Below are 19,075 nucleotides of genomic sequence, written 5' to 3'. Positions count from 1 at the left end.
ATATAATGTCGTTAATATATTTGTATATATTAATAGTTTAATGCATAAGAGAAACAAAATATTTTAATATGATAGATTCACAGTAATATCAATGAAATATACTTCAACATATACTTAAGTATATAATGTGTTTGGTGATGCATTAAAACTCAAGGTTTAATTAAAAATCATTGATTCAGTATAAAAGTATCTCTTGATTAATATCACATTTTAAAAACTTCTTAAAGATTGAAGTACACCTTAAACTTATTTCATTTCTGATATATAACTTCTTTCCTGTTTAGTTTCTGTTCCTTCCAACACACACTGTCCATCAAGACATATCTATTAAGGGAAAAATAAAATAATTATATTAATATAGTCATTATATTAATATAGAACTGTTTAAAATATTAAAAATGGTTAGTTATCGTAATATAAAATTCTTAAAAATTATTTACATGGACGATCCTTTAATAAATTATGAACTTACACCATTGGTTTCACAAGAAGAACCTTCTGCTGCTGCTGCAATTGCTGCACATTCGCCATTAGAATCAAGAACCTCGCAGTCTAGTCGATAGCAGACCGACGATGAGTTTTTCTATACAAATATTGCAAAGTTAATATAAAATTATTTGTATATTTTTCAAATACTTACGTTACATGCTCCACCACCGTAAACTTTTCTACATTGCTCGTCCAAAGACATTAATTTTCCAGGTAAAATAGTTCTTATCGCCGTAGCTTTCGGTGGTTCGTCGTAAAGGCATTTTGCTCTATCTTCACTGAAATATTTGGCTCGTTAAAATTTGATCATCTTTATTCTTTAAACAAAAGTACCAATTCTAAGTATTCAATTTAAATTTTATTTTAAGGAAGGAGGTATTATATACTGACAAACGAATATATGTTTATTTTAAGTAATATGAATGTATAATATTATTTATCCATACACGGGGAATATTGTAAAATTGATTTATGTATAAATGTAGTCAAGAGATAGTAGAGCGAGTTATTTAGAGGTAATAGCTCAATCCGAGATTGTTAAGAGATAGTAGAATGGGGTTGTTAAGAGATAATAGCTCAATCCGAGATTGTTAAGAGATAGTAGAATGGGGTTGTTTAGAGATAATAGAAAGACTAGGTCATATGAAGAGGAAGTCTTAGAAACGTTTATTTTTGCAAAGAATGACGTTGGATAGTGATTAAAAGCTGCAGTCAAAAATACTAAAAAGTTTTTCCAATTAAGAAACTGTATTAATGATGAAGATTTATATTCTATTTATGGTAATTGATTATTCGTTATTCGATCATAATTAATATATAAAATAAAAAATCACCTGATAAATTTGCGTAACGCATTTAAGCTACAGTTGGACAACTTGAATTGGTTTTCGTCCAATGTTAGAGTGCTCGACATAAGATAACCGTCGTTTGAAGAACAATTTCCGGGATCTCTTGGATCGCCATCGTGGTGGGATCCTAATCTGAAATAATAAAAATATTTTTGGCTCGAAATGAGATTTTTGTTGAGATGTTTAGATGATTGATTAAAAGATATGGAGGATATTCTGTATTTTCTCCAATTTTTATTAAATTAAATACGATAGTACAAAATTTACAGCTAGAGCAACTTACAAATGCCCTAACTCATGAGCTACTGGTATGATGCCACTAAAGCCACCATTATCTTCAGCTACTGCAACAGCTGATGATGTTTTTTTTATAAAATTTCTGTTGCATGCACCACCCACGTAAGAATAACCTGCCAATATTGATTCATATTATTAGTTTCTACATCTATATTTACAGTTACAATTGTATTTATAATTTATAATTGGATAATAAGTTTTCGCCTTGGAAACATACTTATATTACATCAAATTTAAAATCGTGTAATTTATTTTTGTATTGGAAATATGCTTACCTAATGTTGCTGGGTCGCATAAATGTTCGTCCAGTTTAGTGCATAAATCAAAACTGAAAGAAACAAATGGCAGTAATTATTATATTTAGTAATAAAGATCATTTTTGGACAATTGATTCCAATTACGTATAAATAATATTATACCATTGATTTATTATATTCAACAAATTTGGAAAAAGATACTTCGTATATTTTTATCTAATTAAGATAATTCTTCATTACTTACTGGGTTGTCGACATTGCTATATCGTAAATGTTCCATGGGATTCTTTTTTCCTGATAAAAATATTTCGCCATACCAGATAAAGCTTTATCGGCATCTACTAATTTCGAATCCACACGGCTCTTTTCTATGTATGGAATTGCACACATGTCCTGGAATAAAATTTTATATATAAGATCATTTAACAAATTCTAAGAAAAAAAATTTAACAAAACTAGAATTTCATTTTGTAATTAATATATATGGTAGATAATGAAGATTAAGAAATGTCTATACGTTATTCATAAGATGCAACAAAACATATAAAAAGAGAATACAAAAACTTACCATTCCTATAATAATACCTGCAATATTTAATCGTATTTTTGGATTCGTCATTGAACGATATCTTAAATCCACTCCATTCCAAAATGCAACGATATATCGCTTAGCTAAATTTAGGTCTTTACCTAACATTCTAGAATAAAAAATTCATTTTTAAACATCATTTCATTTTAATACAACTGAACCTTTTGGAAGATTTTCTATAAGCATGTCTTTATGCTTAAAATTAATTATAAAGTGCTTGTAAAAATATGTAAGCTTATTTTATAAGTATTTTATGAAGAAATAAATAAACGAACAGTTTCGTTCATTACAGTAAATTAAAATTAATGAAATTATAAAAAATTGTTACTTACAAATACAAACTGTAATCAACAACTACCAAGATTTCTGGATATATCACTTCCGGAATTTGATACCTGTTAGGTATTGGATTTGCTATGTCTGGAAAATAATAAAATTTAAATAGAATTGTTTAATTTGCTCGATCGTTTCATAAAAATAAAATAAAATGAACTTGCTTACTAAAATCTTCGTATTTTTTTGATGGAATCATTTCATAAACAATGTGATGGTATGTGTAAAACAAATCGTTCGTTGTGTTACTTTCATTAAAAAATGGCTCGAACAGTCCATCTTCTTCATGTAAAATGTCTCTTATAACGCGTTCCGGCAAGGATCGTATGACTAAATTTGAAGGAAGGAACCCATCCTAAAATTCAATCATACGATTAATAAACAATTCGTATCTACTTTTGTAGAGTGCAATAATATTCGCAATGATTGTAACTGAGTTTTTGAAAAACATGTAAAAAGAATTTAAAAAGACAATGTCGATTTGTTGGTTCGTTAAAGAAAGTAATATATAAGTTAAATATTTGCATGATTTATAAAAATGGTCAATTCTTCAATACCAGGTGCAACTCACAAAAACAGGCCACATATTGTTTTGTAACGTGACCAAAATCGCTGCACCTGCTTTTTCGTCTTGCATTGGAGTTCCAATATCCTTCAGGGCCTAAAAAAAATTATCGTTTGTATACGTTACAAATAAATAAACACATTGTATGTGTTAGAAATAAATAAACTTCGACGAAGAAGCTTACATTCGGTATCAAAGTGTATTGGAGTCCTTCTAAGGCATGTTGATTGGAGTTCACCATCCACAAAGGTGTATCTTCGCTAGCAAGGTATCCGTTACTAAGCTTCAGAAAGAGTTCGATTTCTTGAGCGAATGCTTTTATATGCATTTTTCTGCTATCATTCTCGTTTGCGACGTTGAAAGAACATAAGACGCGTACAACTTCGTATTTGGGCACTGTAACGAAGAACTTGAAAATGAACAAGAAATTTGAACACTTAGTCTCGATATTTAAAATATATACACTTTTATATTGTATCTAATTGATATAACTATACAGGCCTCTATGTATAATTTTACAAAATAAACACATGCCAACATGCTACAGCACATGGTTAATTATTAGCTACTGTTAATAACTTATTGAGTATAGAGTAGGTGAATGTTACATTATATTTTTTTTTATATGCATTCGGTAAACATTTTTAATCTACCAGCGTCATAAGTTGTTTGAAATATTCCCATCACTTCGTCCGCAGTCATCAATTCGTGGAGCTACAAATACAATTAATAATTAAAATTGTTGCGTGAAAGTTTATTTTCGATGTCATCTTTTTCTAAATGCTTGATAAATACTAGGTAGAACATTTATAGAAGTGTTACACGTAACTTTAGAATTAAGGACAAATATAAAAATTTTGATCTTTTTAAGGATACTTATTAAAATATTTAAAATGTATATTACCCGAATGGAGTGAATAAATGGAAAAGCAGTCAAATAAAGATAAATTAGAATATACATTGCGATAAGAGGCGCAGAACGATAGCAGGATCTTTATACTGACTGCGCCGCTGTAAAATAAAATTAAAACTAATTAAAATTAACATTCTTTCTCGGAACAAATATATTTAACTTTCGATTCAAATTACGGGCTCAAATTTACTTTTGGCAAAAATTTATTTAATAATAAATCGAATTCATATGCACTTTAAAAAAGTACTAAAAAAGAATCTTAAGTTTTTTAGCGATACAAAAGCTAAAAATTGTCGCTTCGTTTTTATTGAAACATTATTGACCAATAAGTACAAAAAATTAAAACCAAAGTCTATAGTGATTATCAAAGGAGTAAAATTGAATAGTTTTCACGATGAAATTTATATAATGTAAAATTTACAACTATGTATTATGAAAAGAAACGTCACACGTACGTACTATAACATTTTTTTTATTACAAAATGATCTACAATTAACAAGAATTTATAGAAATTAACGTATCGCGATTAATGTACCAGTATAGATATGATACGCTAATCAGTGACTAAACAATTTGCTATAAATCGAATTAAATACTGTTTTTTATGTAAATGTTCCTCGATATCTAGTAAATAGAACAAATTGACCCGTAATATGTGAAGTTCACTTCAACGATGAATTTAGCCCTTAAAAACATTAAAATAAACATCGGTATGTGATCTATTTGGCCTTGTTTCCAAATTAAAGTGTTTTGTACAGAAGTAATCTGTGAATCTAAATTAGAATAATTAGAAAATGCCTTATCTATGTTTTTGTTGATTATTCTACAAACAGTACATCATAGTGTTCCATGAATTATTAAGTTCGTTCTTTTGATACGAGCACTGCGTATCAAAAATTTCGAGTACTTTATATTTGCAGATAATGGTAAAGGCAAAGTTTTGCAGATAATGGTAAAATTTTTCTAATCGAGAAAAGACCAACATGCATCAAATGTTATGAATTTGTCGTCGTACTAAATTGTAGCACGTTGCCATAAAAGGGTTCACAGATGTAATGTAAATACAAACGTACAATTTATTGATGACGAGTTGATACAGCGAGGTGCAAGCACGGACGAGGAATAAAACAGACCTAGCAACCAACCAACGAAGGAATGTTGTACAACTGGGTCACTCGAAAAACTCCTTTATCATTTTGGTATGAAATCCAACGTTATCATTACACAATCAAACAAGATTGTAACGCTTTTGGCAACGAGGATTAAAACACAACAGATATTCGGAAGATCTTTCGTAAACAATTTGTCGTATCAATTTTAGAAAATGTTGTAAGCATTACTTCAATTCATTCTCACGGTTAATGTAAGAACATCACAGAGATGTGAAAAGAGATAGAATTTGTAATACATTAGTATTATTATTATTGTGCTAGAATGCATGTAGCTAAGAATATTTTCAAAGTCACTACTCTAGCACCTTACTAAAATTTATCGAGTCTCATTTATTCTTAGACTTTACAGTCATTCGTACGAATGCGACCTTAAAATCAGTTTGGACTAATTGTAAATTCAAATGATAGATTTTTGCAGCGGATGAGGTATCATAGTTCGACGTCTGATTAATCTTCCGTCTGTGTTACTGTACGAAATAATGCGAAAATAAAAGTAGCGAACAATTAAGAAAATATCTTGTTATAAATTCTTAGCTGTACCTAGCTGAGGAGTAAGAAAACATAGATAAGAATAAAGAAATAAAGTCGAGAACCGGTTAAATACAGTTACCTAAACTAAACGGTCAAATTAAGTAAACGGGGAAACGATTACGTTTTAAAATTGAGAGGTGTTCAACCGAGTTCACTAATAGTTAATAATCATTAACAAGGGTCAATAGTTTTCCTAAGGGGTTAAGGAACGTCAGTGGAAGTTATTGGAGGTCAGGAGGAAAAGCTAGAGATCTAAGAATGAAAAGTCCGAACTGAGGCAATCCAGCCATCTTGGAAGTTCTAGGAAGACTGCAAATTTTGGGTTACAGAGGATTTATTTATATTTTCCAGACTATGTGATGTCATTGATTTGTAATTCAATTGTTTTTTTTTTGCTACTTAATCGGAAAATTAATATTTCAGCAAAATGATGTTAACAACCACTAATTACCCAATAGGTATTGTTTATAATTAATTCAGTTGTTATCTAATCTTAATACTTACAATTAATAGAAATTAAGACGTAATTAAATTTACTATATATTAAATAATTGTAATAATGATAATACCAATATTACTGTATCAAGAACTAATATTTGGAAGAGATTCCTGTAAACATTTGACTGAAAAACTATGAACTAATGCATGCCTCTGGTTTATTTTAACACATAAGCATACAGTGTTTGGTTTCTATAATATATTCAATTGTCCTTCTTCATTAGATCCGACATAATTCAACTTCTAATTATTATCCAGAAATGGCATTCCAAAAGAGAAATTCTTCTTAAGAAATCAATCTCTGTACAACTTTTTCAAAATATCAATCTTATAGAAAAATAGTAATTCCATTTGATGAATAAGTTAAAATAATATAGGAAAAACTTGAATCGAGCATCACAAGTTGATCTTGTTTGACAAAATGAATTTGTGTTTATTAAGATCAACAAGATTAAGTTCAACATCAAAACTTCTTATTAGCTCTTTTTTTTCCTTCTTGTGACCAGGGATATAGGCTTCCAGAAGAATTTTAACTACCTAGAAAATATATTTATGTTACCCAAGAAGGTTTTGTATTTGACTTTAATGTCTTTTTCATAGTTGAATGATGATTATTACTAGTTTTTGTTTTTCTTTTTAAAATTATTGCTTATACTTCGTGGATGAAACCTTCTTTTAAGAAGGCTTTCTTGTTAAAATTCGTATGATCCTTTTTAATCTCTTAAGTGTTAGGAGTGTTGAGACACTTGTTAATATTTTTTGTAGGTTATAGTAACGCATATCAAAGAAATTATAAACTTCGCTATTCAGTGGTTGTACACGATCTTTTAAAAAATTTGGAAGCTATTTCTTTATATCTCGGATTTAATACCGCTTGAACACGAATTGTCATCTTAAAAACCAATCTCTATAAACAGACCACGTGTTAAATTTCAAATCCGTCTCATAGTCTATTTTTAGTACTCGTTGCGCCATCTAGCGGTGAAATATTTAAAAAACAGTCATCAAGTTTGGCGCCTCCATGGATAGATGGAGACACAGGCTAGTTTATCACTCTTAGATCTCGATCGACCGGCAGTTGTACAACACGTATTCAGACTAATATGATACCTATGCCGCCATCTGTTAGATAATTAGAAAAGTATAACCCTAACGAACCAGCATTCACACATACACACTTGTTACTACACTTATACATATGGCCCGTCGACAGTATGTAAACATATCTTTACCTTGCTACATCAGATCTAAAGTATATTCCAAGCAGCATAAAAAAATTATGGCAGTAAAGTTTAAAAAATACAAATATATTCTGTAATTTATAGCATATTAGTGTACCTTTACGTCTATCTCGACTGAAATGACACTTATAGTTTAACAAGTTTCGTTGACGATTTATTGGGAATGCAAAGCTCCGATCGATAGCAGGCACGTCCATTTCACTTGAATTGTAACTGTCAGTTTGTTGATAGTCGTTAGCACGAGGAAAACACATTGAGGCGAGATGACCTTTCGCGACGATCGTTTAAATGCACACCTAAACTGTTACGACGTTAACGATCTTCGAGTCAGTAAGAATCGAATTTCCAAATGATCGCGATCGGTATCTTCGATTCTTCGATTAGTCATTGTACGCGTATCTATTAGCTTTGGCGTGTTCATTATTATCTCGAAAGCAGAAAAAACCGGAAAATACATAATTTGACGTAAAGTAGGAATTTTAATCTAAGGCAAGCAAAATCAACATTTTTTTTCTATTTTTTCTCTACACTCGGGCGGTTACTCAGGAATTAGTTTGGTACCCTTCTCGATTTTGCTTCTGATCTCGAGAATTTGTTCTGCGATTAAAGTATCGCGATAAAACGGTTAAATTTCGATTCCATCGAGTTTAAACGAGTGATTTAATTCTGCGTTTGAATGAGTCGAAAAGCTGTTCTAGGGAGAGCAATGCTCTCGTCATTAGATGCTCAAAATAATGAATTTGTCGATAGCAGTTCGATGTCGCAAACGGATTCGTGGAAATTTATCGATAATTTTGTGCGACAGAATTTTATACCAGACACTTTGGATCAATTGAACGATCAAATAAAGCTCGAGCCAAAACTCACCTTGGCAGGTAAGGAGAATGATACTTATTTGTATCTGAATTTCTCTATTTATCGAATTTGCTTTTTCTGGGACTCTTTCTCAGCTTCTTATCAAGATTGACGGACGATAAGGAGCCGAAAAAGAATTTTAAAACGAGACCAATCAGACCGAGAAAATACGATAGCCAAAAAGAAATGCGATTCGTGGCTGATAGTCAAAATTCGAAAGAAAGTGGAGAAAGAACATTGACGATAACGTTCGAGTTGGTGTATTTTTTTGGTGCATTTGGTTCCAAAGATGTGTGAGATCTTGAAAATGTCGGAATTTTGTTGTTCGGGAAGAGAGAAGTCGAAACAGAAGGAAACGGAACGGAACGGGAGAACTTGGAACAGGAGAACACGAGATGGTAAAACTAGAGTATAGGACATAAAAATTATACTGGTATTATACGAGCAAAGTATTTTAGTGTAAAAATACCGTAAGATAAAGTGGAGTTTTCTTTTTCTTACACCAGTACATGCAATATGCTATAGTTGAGTAATAAGAATGTAAGAAAGTGTATAATGTTACTATCGTCAAATCATAAATATGATACCAACTGATGATATTTATTTTGGTTTTGACGTTTCAACGATTTCGGCACTACATCGATTTTGACAAAAGAGATTAATAATATAATTAAGATAGGAAAGTAGTGTTGGTTTTAGTCTATTTAAAAAAAAATCTTAAATATTATAACGAAATAAAGACACTGAACAAATTACCGGTACTATTCAGATTCGAAATTTCGGGATGTCAAAATTGTTCGGAATTTTTAAAATGATTCTCATTTCGTCTCTGTTACTTTTCTAATACTTTTCTAGTTTCGCCTACTTCTGAACACCGTACCGATATTCAACAAAATAAATACTGTCTTGGTAATAATCAACATTTTTGGGAATTTCGAACACTTTTCGGGGAATCCCTTTCCGATTCCGAGGAAAATAACCGTTTCGTCTCGACTCATGTTTTCGGGATCTCACGCATCTCCGACTCCCACGAAAACAAACGAGTTAAACGAACCGAAAAGAAAATACGATAGCGAAAAAATAATACGATTCGTTAGTGCCCGATAGCCAAAGTCTGAGAGGAAATGGAGAAGAAACGTTGTCGCAGAGCTTTGAACCCGAACAGAAACCAGTCGACGATACGAAAACGAAGGAAAATAAATCCAAGCCCGTAAGTAAAGGAGCCGAACGTAAAGGAGCATTGAAAAACGGTCAGAAGCCGAAAAAGAATTTAAAATTGATCGCCGCGACGAAGTCTACCGTGAAACGATCGACGAAGAAGAAGAACGTGAATGTCGCGGCAGCTTCTGGCAGCGCAATGAAAAATTCGACAGAAACGAAGACAAAGAACACTGCGAGGAACAAACGCAAAACTACGGAACCAGAACACCAGACGGCGACAGAAATGGTGCAGAGTAGGGATTCCGTGCTTCCTTTCAAGACGAGTACACCCGAGAGACACGAAAAACAAGAAACGCCTAAAAAATGCATCTGTGGAAACACGATAAATGAGAGCAGCCAGAAATCCGCGAAGAAAGATGAAGGCAAAGAAAACGTTGATGTTACAGGTAAGCGGTAGGTTGTTATCATCGGGTAAGTATTCTGTTGAAAATTTTATTACCGTCAGTAGTATCTAATTAAAAATCAAGAATTGTGTTAAATGGTGCTTATGTTTCTCCAGCTCGAACGATAGTGAACGATTGCGGCCAGAAGCGTGCGAAGAAACAGGACAACGTTGAAAAGAATGAAAATGTGCGATCAAAGGAAAAGGTATCGAAACACGACGAACAAACCGAAAACGTGGCAACGGATACAGGTAAACACCGGCTGATTGGTGATTAATATCATTGGGTACGTTTATCCGTGACGAGAAGGCAAACGAGTATTTACATCCACACTCTACAGTCTACCAGTTCCCCTACTATCGTACGCATTGTCGCTACTGATCAAGGATGAAGACGATCGACAGCGATCGATAATATGTACGATGGTGGGGGAACTGGGAGAGTGGGGATTTAAACACTCGTTTATCTTTTTGTCACAGACGAACAGTATGTATTCTGTTGAAAATCTTATTTTTGTAACGTCAGTAATCTTATTATCGTCGAATATGAATATTGTTGAGAATATTGTTCTTCTGATATCTTGCTTGAGAATCAAGAACGCGTCAGGAATTGAAGATTAAGAATCACACCAATTTATGTTCCTTCAGCTCAAACAATGAGATATGAGTCTCCCCAGAAATCAGTGAAGAAAGAAGAAAAAGGAGAAATTAATGAAAATGCGCGATCAAAGATATGCAAGAAGGTATTGAAACGTAACAAAAGAAACGAAAATATGGTGATGGTTACAGGTAAGCAGCGCGTCATTATCATCGGATATGTAATAGTGGTTTATTAATTCCCATAACATTCTCTTATAACTATATAAGTGCACGTAACTATCCCTTAATTACTAATAATATCCTTCTTCCTAAATTTTATATCATAATTTAGATACACATAACAACCATTATAAAATTTTTCTTTTCTGTTTTAGGCTTTAGTTGCTACTCTCCTTTCTCCTCTTCCTTTCCAACTCTTCTAGCCACATCTACTTTCTATAATTTCGCTTTTAAATTAAGAACGCGTTAGGGACTCAAAATAGAAACTCTGTCCAATCATTGTTTATGTTTCTTTAGCTCGAACAATAAAAAAGGACTGCGCCCAGAAATGTATAAAGAAAGAGGACAACTTTGAAAAGAATAAAAATGTGCGATCAAAGGGAAAGGTATCGAAACACGACGAACGAAACAAAAACTTGATGAAGTCTGTAGGTAAGTAGTGTATTATCTATTTCTATGGTTTCGTAATAACATTTAAATTGTGCGATTACGTTGTTACGTTGGCGTATAATGCTTTCATGTATTTACATCGCAGGTAAAATTAAGATTAAAAAATATAAGAAACGTCTGCTCGAAAAAGGAAATAAGCAATTAATCAGAATAATACGAGAAATAGACGACGAGGAAGTGAGAGCTGAACAAGCTATAGAAGAACTTAGTTATAACTTGTCAAATATTGTAAAAACAATGGTTTACGTACAAGGTATGTATCTTGCCGAAAATCGTACATTAACGCATTATCTATTTCTATGGTTTCGTAATGACGTTTAAATTGTGCGATTACGTTGTTACGTTGACGCGTAATTTACATCATAGGTGAAACTAAAACTGACAGATTTAAGAAAAATCTGCACGAAAATATCCAATTAAACAAAATAATACGAGAAATACGTGACGAGGAAATAAAAGTTCAACAGGCTATAGAAGAATTTAGTCGTCGCTTGACAAATATTGCAAAAACAATGAGGCATATACAAGGTACCATGTTTGTGTTTAAATAGATCAACTTGCTTTATTACAACCAATCGGATCCACATTCGTTGCGACTGCCAACTTTTTAGCGGTAAATTATATATATATTCCCGTTTCTTTTGTTTTAGAGAGTAGCTTGAATTCTGGCACCGAAGATGATGATTCTTCCGATTTCTCGGAAGGGTCTTCATACACGAGCAGCTCGTCATTTCCTTGTTCCTCCTCCTGTTCCTGTTCATGTCATAATTCTAGCAGCTCCAACAGCTCGTACGGATCCGACGAATTTTCGGAATACACTTTGTGCAGCAGTTCGGAAAGTGACTACTCCAGCGATATCTAATTTCAAATTCCGTCTCGTACAACCTATTAGATTGCATTTTTAGAAACGAGACTCACTGCAATATAAAAGATGTATACATTTTCGTGCATTATGTCGCGCGTCAATTTTTACGTTACTGGCTAGTTTTTGTATGAAGTTCAAGAGAAATGTATGTATGAATTAAAGATTACGCAAATAAAGGAATGTTCAAAAAGTGCCCCCTGAAATATTACTTAAACGATACCAAAATATGTCCAGATTTTACTTACAGATGGTACCGTATTCCAATACAACTTTTATAACAAACATTTTATTATTACAGACTGGTAACGCTTCGGTATTCTTGAAAATATATCAGCGTAAACTAATTTGCACTTATCGAGAGACTTTTTTAAACTGAATTTTAATAGGAGTTTTTTAAATAGAAAAATACGCGGAGTTGCTGTAGATTCCATTATGGTAAAATGGCTTTCTTCACTACCAATTGACAATCTGTGCGATGTTACCGGGAAATAATCATTCTGTGCTTTTACGTGCAATCTTCAGTATGATTACACATTAACTCGAATAACTGGCGATATGATTTTATTATACTTTTATATAGAAGAAGGTTTATTTACTTAGCGTACAAAAGATACACAAGACGTCTGTCAGATGTCGCTTCGATGTTCGATTAGTAACAGAAAATTAGTACAAATTGGTATAAAATCACGACAAAAACTGTTAGATGTCGCTACCAGGTCTAAAATCAGGTAACATACTTACGTACAACATTCGCCATAATTACATCTCAACCATCCTCCTTCTATACTTCTCGTTTACATATTGTTTCCTCAAATACGATTGAAAAATGATCATGTTTGGATCGTTGTTCGACGAACCAACAAAGAAAGAAGTTTTTAGAGGAATCTGCTTGAAAGAAACTAACCATGACATTGATCAATTCAATATGAAGTATCATGTTATGCAGGAATTAAATAAAAATAAATATTAATACTTAAATATCAATTATTGCTACTTAAACGAGAATGTTCGTACTTGATAGTAATAGCCATCTTATGTATTTAAGAATCTGATCTCTTATATCTATCTAACTGGCCACTATAATAGTCTATGTAAAAGACTAACTCTGAATAAAAGTTTATTTACATCAATTTGTTATGAATCGTAACTTACGATAAACATTTGGTAAATTTCTTCAAATTTTGTTCATTTGTTCAGTTACATTTTCTCAAACAATGGAACAGTTTGATATTTTGCAGTTCGTTGTAATAAAAATTTGATAAATTTCTTTATTACTTGGTTCGATTGTCACCTTTTCAATGCAACGTATCCGGTTTGGATTGGTAATCATGGACGTTCTAATCATTTGTTTGGTTACATTTTGGCCAACGGTGGTACGGTTCGATGTTTTAAAGTTCCCTTGTTTAGAAGAAACGATGTCGATCGTAAAAAGGAAAGCTTGCTTATCCCGCGCAAGGTAGCGAGGCGCGATTCAGCAGATCATTTGCAGAGTTAACCAACCCTGCGACATGATTTACCGGGCATAGCACCGGCATCCATAATGCATATTTTCCCTTCTGTGGACATAATTGTATACGATATTACCCGAGGGAACACGGTTCTTCCCGGTAACAAGGCATACCATCAACTCTGAGGAGAGTGCTCATAAAGCATCCACCGCGTGGTGTCGGTTCTACATGATATCTACTTGCGCCACGAGATCGAGCCTCTGGCCGAGTTCGTTCGCGTCGAGTTATTACGCGCTCGGCAAAGTAAGCTTTTCCCGAAGTTAACCATGGAAAATATAGCCTTTTGATGCCCAATTACAGGCTCAACTTTTCTTTATACGATCTCCTCGCGCTTGAAACATTCCCTGGGTCGTTGATCGGCTTGAAAAGTACGAAAATCCCTGATCGTTCCAGACACTGGTGTTTTCTGACAAACGAGAAACACTTCGATTCCATTTAGATACGTATGTACACATAACTACACAATTTGGTGATAAATTAACCCTTTGCACTCGAAGCTTTTTTGCTACCAGAAACTAGCTCCTCGATAAAATACTTGGAATGGTAAAGTTTATCTGGAATGGTACATTTTTATTTCGATACTTCGCATATACACGTTTACGTCTTACACGGGGAGAAGTGCTACCAACTGAGCAATATATTATATTTGACTATGGATCACCTCGTGTGCATTCTTTTCATCCGCTCACAGTACATACGTACCAATAGTGCATTAACGTGGAACAGTTCGCAACGATTGATCAAAGAAAGTTTGACGTTAAAAAAAAAAAACAATTGTAAATTAAAGACGATCCGGTAGTTTCTGTAAAAGTGAAAATCCGGTGCTCGCAATTTGTTTTTCAATTTCGTCGGAATTCCTCGCGACGACGACGTAAGTACTGAACTTTCGCCATTGTTGTACTCTTTTTGAATGTAAAAAAAATTCATTGGGAGGCTTTGCCTCCGAACGAAAAGTCGAATTACTTTCTCGTAGATACAATACCCGATGCTCGTTCGCGTCCCGTAACAGGAGGGTCGTTTTTATTAATGCACGAGGGAGGGGCACGTAAGCGGCTTACCCCCTGCAATTAAAATGTTTCTTTAAATACACAGCTTGCCGACTTTATTGTAGACGACTGAAAGTTGTGTTTAAATCCCTGCTCGTTATACCAGTTGTCGATACGTTCTTTGCTGTTGCGCGAACCTCCAGTAAAAAACGCGACTTTACACGAACTTTTTCACTATACCGCCTACCGTTTATAATTATATTCGAATGATACTGTATACCAGAGGTTCTCAAATTTTGTCAAATTCGGACTTTTTTATTTTCCCAACGGTCTATTTCTCCGCAAGTATCAGTGTACAATTTCATTTTTCTGAAAATGAATACGTTGGAAAAAATATTGCAAAAATTATGCAAAATATTCTCCGTTTGTTTTCCCATTAAAGTCACTGTTGATGTATGTATATTAATTAATAACTAATTAATTGTATAGGCTAATGATAGTTTAATAGATAATAAATAGTAACTTGTGTAAATTCTATTATATCAGTGTCTTTTCTATATAGTCAAGTATATATTTTTTCGTAATATTTAAAAAAAACATCACAACAAATATAATCCAGACGTAAACGATTCAACCCTTAATTTGGGTCTTCCATCGTCTTCTGCGACGATACACTAAAATCTAAAGATTTGTACAGTTGTGGTATGTTTACGTTTGAAGTTGTTTCTTCGCAAACTGAGCAGAAAATATATATTCTGCGTCCTTTACGGATCGTTATTATTAATTACAATAATTATTAACAACACCGTTACCGTCGATATTAATATAATGCCTCTATTAAAGACACAGGGGGAACGTTTGCCGAAACAAAACGATCGTTCGAGCCACGTAAAGACGGGGTAGACTCGAAGGTTGTTTTGGAAGCTAACCTCAAAGTAAAATTGTCTCTTCGAGGGTTGCAACACGATTTACCGGGCATTCTGTGCATTCACGAACGAAATAAGTCTTGGCCTCTCGCAAATACTTCGGGGGGTGGTGGCTCGCCCTTTATGGTGGCACGTGGAACGTGTATCGTCGGGACGTGAGGTAGTTACGGGAAAAATCGGTGCGAGAAAACCCACTCGTACTTGTAGATTCCTCCCGAGAGGCGATGGTGTCTACGCTCGCGAAGCCAATTTGCCGGAACATTAGCCGCAGACGATGTTTCTTCCACGGTGCCTATTATTGACATAGCCTGTTCACAATTGACTATAATCAATAGTAGTCGTGTTTCGTAGCGTTTGACGGTGTCCGACTTCACCTGCTTTGCAAACCACGTCATACAGATAGGGGTCTTCGAGTAATTTTTGATACAATCGATAAGGACGATATCTTGTCTAATAATTTGAAAAATCTTGATTATAATTTTGGCGTTTCTTCCACGGTGTCTATTATTGACATAGCCTGTTCACAATTGACTATAATCAATAGTAGTCGTGTCGCGTAGCGTTTGACGGTGTCCGACTTCACCTGCTTTGCAAACCACGTCATACAGATATGGGTCTTCGAGTAATTTTTGATACAATCGATTAGGACGATATCTTGTTGAATAATTTGAAAAATTTTGATTATAATTTTGGCAAAGAACTTAAAATTTCTGGAATCGGTTTGACGAAGATTTTACAAATGCGTCGTTCAAACTCAGACGCTATAGAAATGAAACTTGTGAAAGTAAATTAACAATTTACAATCTCGATATCCTTCGATGAAATAGTTTGTAAAATTTTTGTTTAAAATTTAGTTTGTAAAATTTTTCGGTTATACTCCAGAAGATTTCAATGGAATTCGAGCCGCGTTTGCAGCCGTTTGTTTAAATTTGTTCGTTAACAAATATGTACAATTAAATATGTATCACTGTTAAGAATGTTATCGACAAATTTCAATGTTCAATTGTTCAGGCGATCGAGAGAAGAATACTGTTCCATCGAGTGCACTGCAACACTTTTGTACTTTTAATTGCACAAGGTCCCGCACGTTGTGTGTAACGAACAGAACGAAAAGACGATCGAGCGAGTCGTTTCCTATTTCTTTCGTTGTACGCTTACGAGAGTAGGACGTAAGTACCATATGTGGTCGAAATCTGAAATTTTGCTGACGATCGTCCAGGGACCAGAGAGCTGTATCCGTTAAGGGTTTCTGTTCATTGGAGCATCCTTGCGTACAAGGCGGGAGAGCTCCCCAAGGATTTCACAGGCGGGATATATCCAACGACCAAGATTACACCGTGCATTTTACTGTATACCAGTTTCTCCAATAATTGAAAAGGATTTGTTTCTTCTACGCAATCTACCGCAAATTTGCATTCGTTATAATTCCACAAGAGCTTCCTGCTCTCCTCTTCTATCGGGGTTTCTCCTTGTAAAGGCTATTGGAAAAAGTGTTTGAAATTTAACGATGTTTTGTACCCGATAAATAAAATAAGACGTCAACGGGTCGAGAGGAAGAAGAATAATTACAAAATGTATTCAAATTGTGTTAACAGTGTTCTGTACAGGGTGTTTCGCTTCGTTAGGGTCTGCTGCGGTTAAGAATAAAATGGAAATGTTATTTAAACGTGGGTCTACGAAATGCTTTATTGAAACTTCATCACAAACATAGAAAATGTGAAAGAAACAATAAATTACGATCTTTCTCACAAGGAACATCCACGGAATGTTTTGATTTAAGACACTATTATTAAAAATAATACGCATTGTATATTTTTAGTTCAAGTTTAAGGAATGGAGCTACGTTTCACATTTTTGTGAACTAATTTTCAAAGAACGATTAATCAGTAATACTAGTCCCGACGATGTAACGAAAAACATCGAAATTTGAATCGTTCGCTTTAACTTACAACGAAAACGAATGGAAAAATTGACGAAAGTCGAACGAGCGACGATTTGCGAATAAATAGGACAATATGAAGGTACACCAGTGATCAGGAGTTTTATTGTTAATCGGATTACACATAGTGTTTCCACATGCTGTTCAACTACGTTAGTTTCGGTGATGCAACTCGTACAATCTACACGGCGTTTCTTACGGCTGTACTTATACACCGGTCTACGTTAAAAAGCTGAATGAATGTTTACATTCGTCGAGTATGTTAACGTCCACGTCGGGTTTTCGAGGTCGCCTCTACGCTGTACGCGACACGGATTAACGCGATCGATTAAAATTGTTATACATATCGTTAGTAGAGTTTCGTAAGCAACGATGCAGCCCCTTCGTATCGCGCTCGTAATCCGCATAAATTTATTTCGTAAACGAAATATTGCTTCTTTGGATCGTTTCGAGATCCTCTTCAACGCAGCAGTGTTCGCTACTTGTGTAGCGTACGGTGAAGAGGTTAATAATCATAAAGAGTATATTGCACGGTACATCCGACTCGCACTGAGGAGCCAATTTCAAGCAGCGTTGCATCCTCGGTGCATTAAATATAGCGAGTAATACAATGCAATGGGATCCACTGTGTATGGACATTTAACGCAACCGCATCGTTCTTAGTCGCGTGCACTAGACTATGTTGTACTTAAACCCGGAATCGATACACGGAATTCGAAACGATTCGTTTGAAATTATATTACATAATTTCGTGCAAAGACGGAATTAAATACCGTGGTAACGCGTTCGTGTAGATTCAGTGACGAGCAAAAGTAGAGACGTTCGATTATCATGTTCTTGTCTTTAGTTTTCGTTTAAAGTCCCAGTATTGATGCTAGACTTGAAAAGGACTTATTTTTAAGACTTGGTAAGTTAATTTTTATAGCAACGAATCGTATTTGGATTATTTCGTTGCCTTCGTTCTGTAGATTATTCAGGAAATGTGATTTAATTAGCGAATTAATTCGAAAGAATTTTTTTATTCGAATCAATGGTTAAATTTTGTATAAAAAATTGTAACTATAGTATGTTGTTTCGTAGGACCCAATCGTTTTACAAGCTTGATCGACTCGTTTACAACGAGTTCCATATTTGCAACTGTATCGATTTAGTTTGACATTAACATTACGTATGCACTTTTTTTTTTTTTGAATTTATATTTTGTATTTTGTACCGAAGGGTTCTCTCGTAAGCAATAATAATAATTACATCTTTGCAATTTTGCTCGTCACCGTAAACGATACACGATTTATTTACGCGCGATAAACATACACGGAAATAAACAGGGACAACAAGCGAACAGATCTCTTCGATTTTATTTGTGTTGAAACATTATCGTGGTAAATCAACT

The 19,075-nt window shown here is 33.9% G+C and overlaps 2 protein-coding genes across 2 annotated transcripts; one reads left to right on the top strand and one right to left on the bottom strand.

Annotated features, from left to right (window-relative positions):
• Positions 1–204: 204 nt before the first annotated feature.
• LOC143154315 (A disintegrin and metalloproteinase with thrombospondin motifs like) lies at positions 205–8,051 on the bottom strand. Its single transcript, XM_076326317.1, has 15 exons — positions 7,832–8,051; positions 4,283–4,389; positions 4,032–4,092; positions 3,563–3,774; positions 3,385–3,474; positions 2,982–3,168; positions 2,813–2,900; positions 2,460–2,589; positions 2,136–2,284; positions 1,910–1,962; positions 1,621–1,747; positions 1,323–1,469; positions 641–767; positions 473–583; positions 205–324 (listed from the first exon to the last, which is right to left on the bottom strand). The coding sequence occupies exons 2-15, from the start codon at positions 4,337–4,339 to the stop codon at positions 247–249; spliced, it is 1,617 nt and encodes a 538-aa protein (XP_076182432.1). The 5' UTR covers positions 4,340–4,389; positions 7,832–8,051; the 3' UTR covers positions 205–246.
• Positions 8,052–8,410: 359 nt separating this feature from the next.
• On the top strand, positions 8,411–12,464 carry LOC143154218 (uncharacterized). The gene is made up of 8 exons (XM_076326134.1): positions 8,411–8,609; positions 9,687–10,196; positions 10,310–10,444; positions 10,841–10,981; positions 11,309–11,443; positions 11,547–11,714; positions 11,828–11,989; positions 12,112–12,464. The coding sequence occupies exons 1-8, from the start codon at positions 8,411–8,413 to the stop codon at positions 12,321–12,323; spliced, it is 1,662 nt and encodes a 553-aa protein (XP_076182249.1). The 3' UTR covers positions 12,324–12,464.
• The last annotated feature ends 6,611 nt before the right edge of the window (positions 12,465–19,075 follow it).

Source organism: Ptiloglossa arizonensis, chromosome 14 (assembly GCF_051014685.1).
Source record: "Ptiloglossa arizonensis isolate GNS036 chromosome 14, iyPtiAriz1_principal, whole genome shotgun sequence".
In the NCBI taxonomy this organism is placed as follows: domain Eukaryota; kingdom Metazoa; phylum Arthropoda; class Insecta; order Hymenoptera; family Colletidae; genus Ptiloglossa; species Ptiloglossa arizonensis.
Note: the sequence above shows the minus strand (reverse complement) of the source record. Positions and strands in the feature narration are given on the sequence as shown.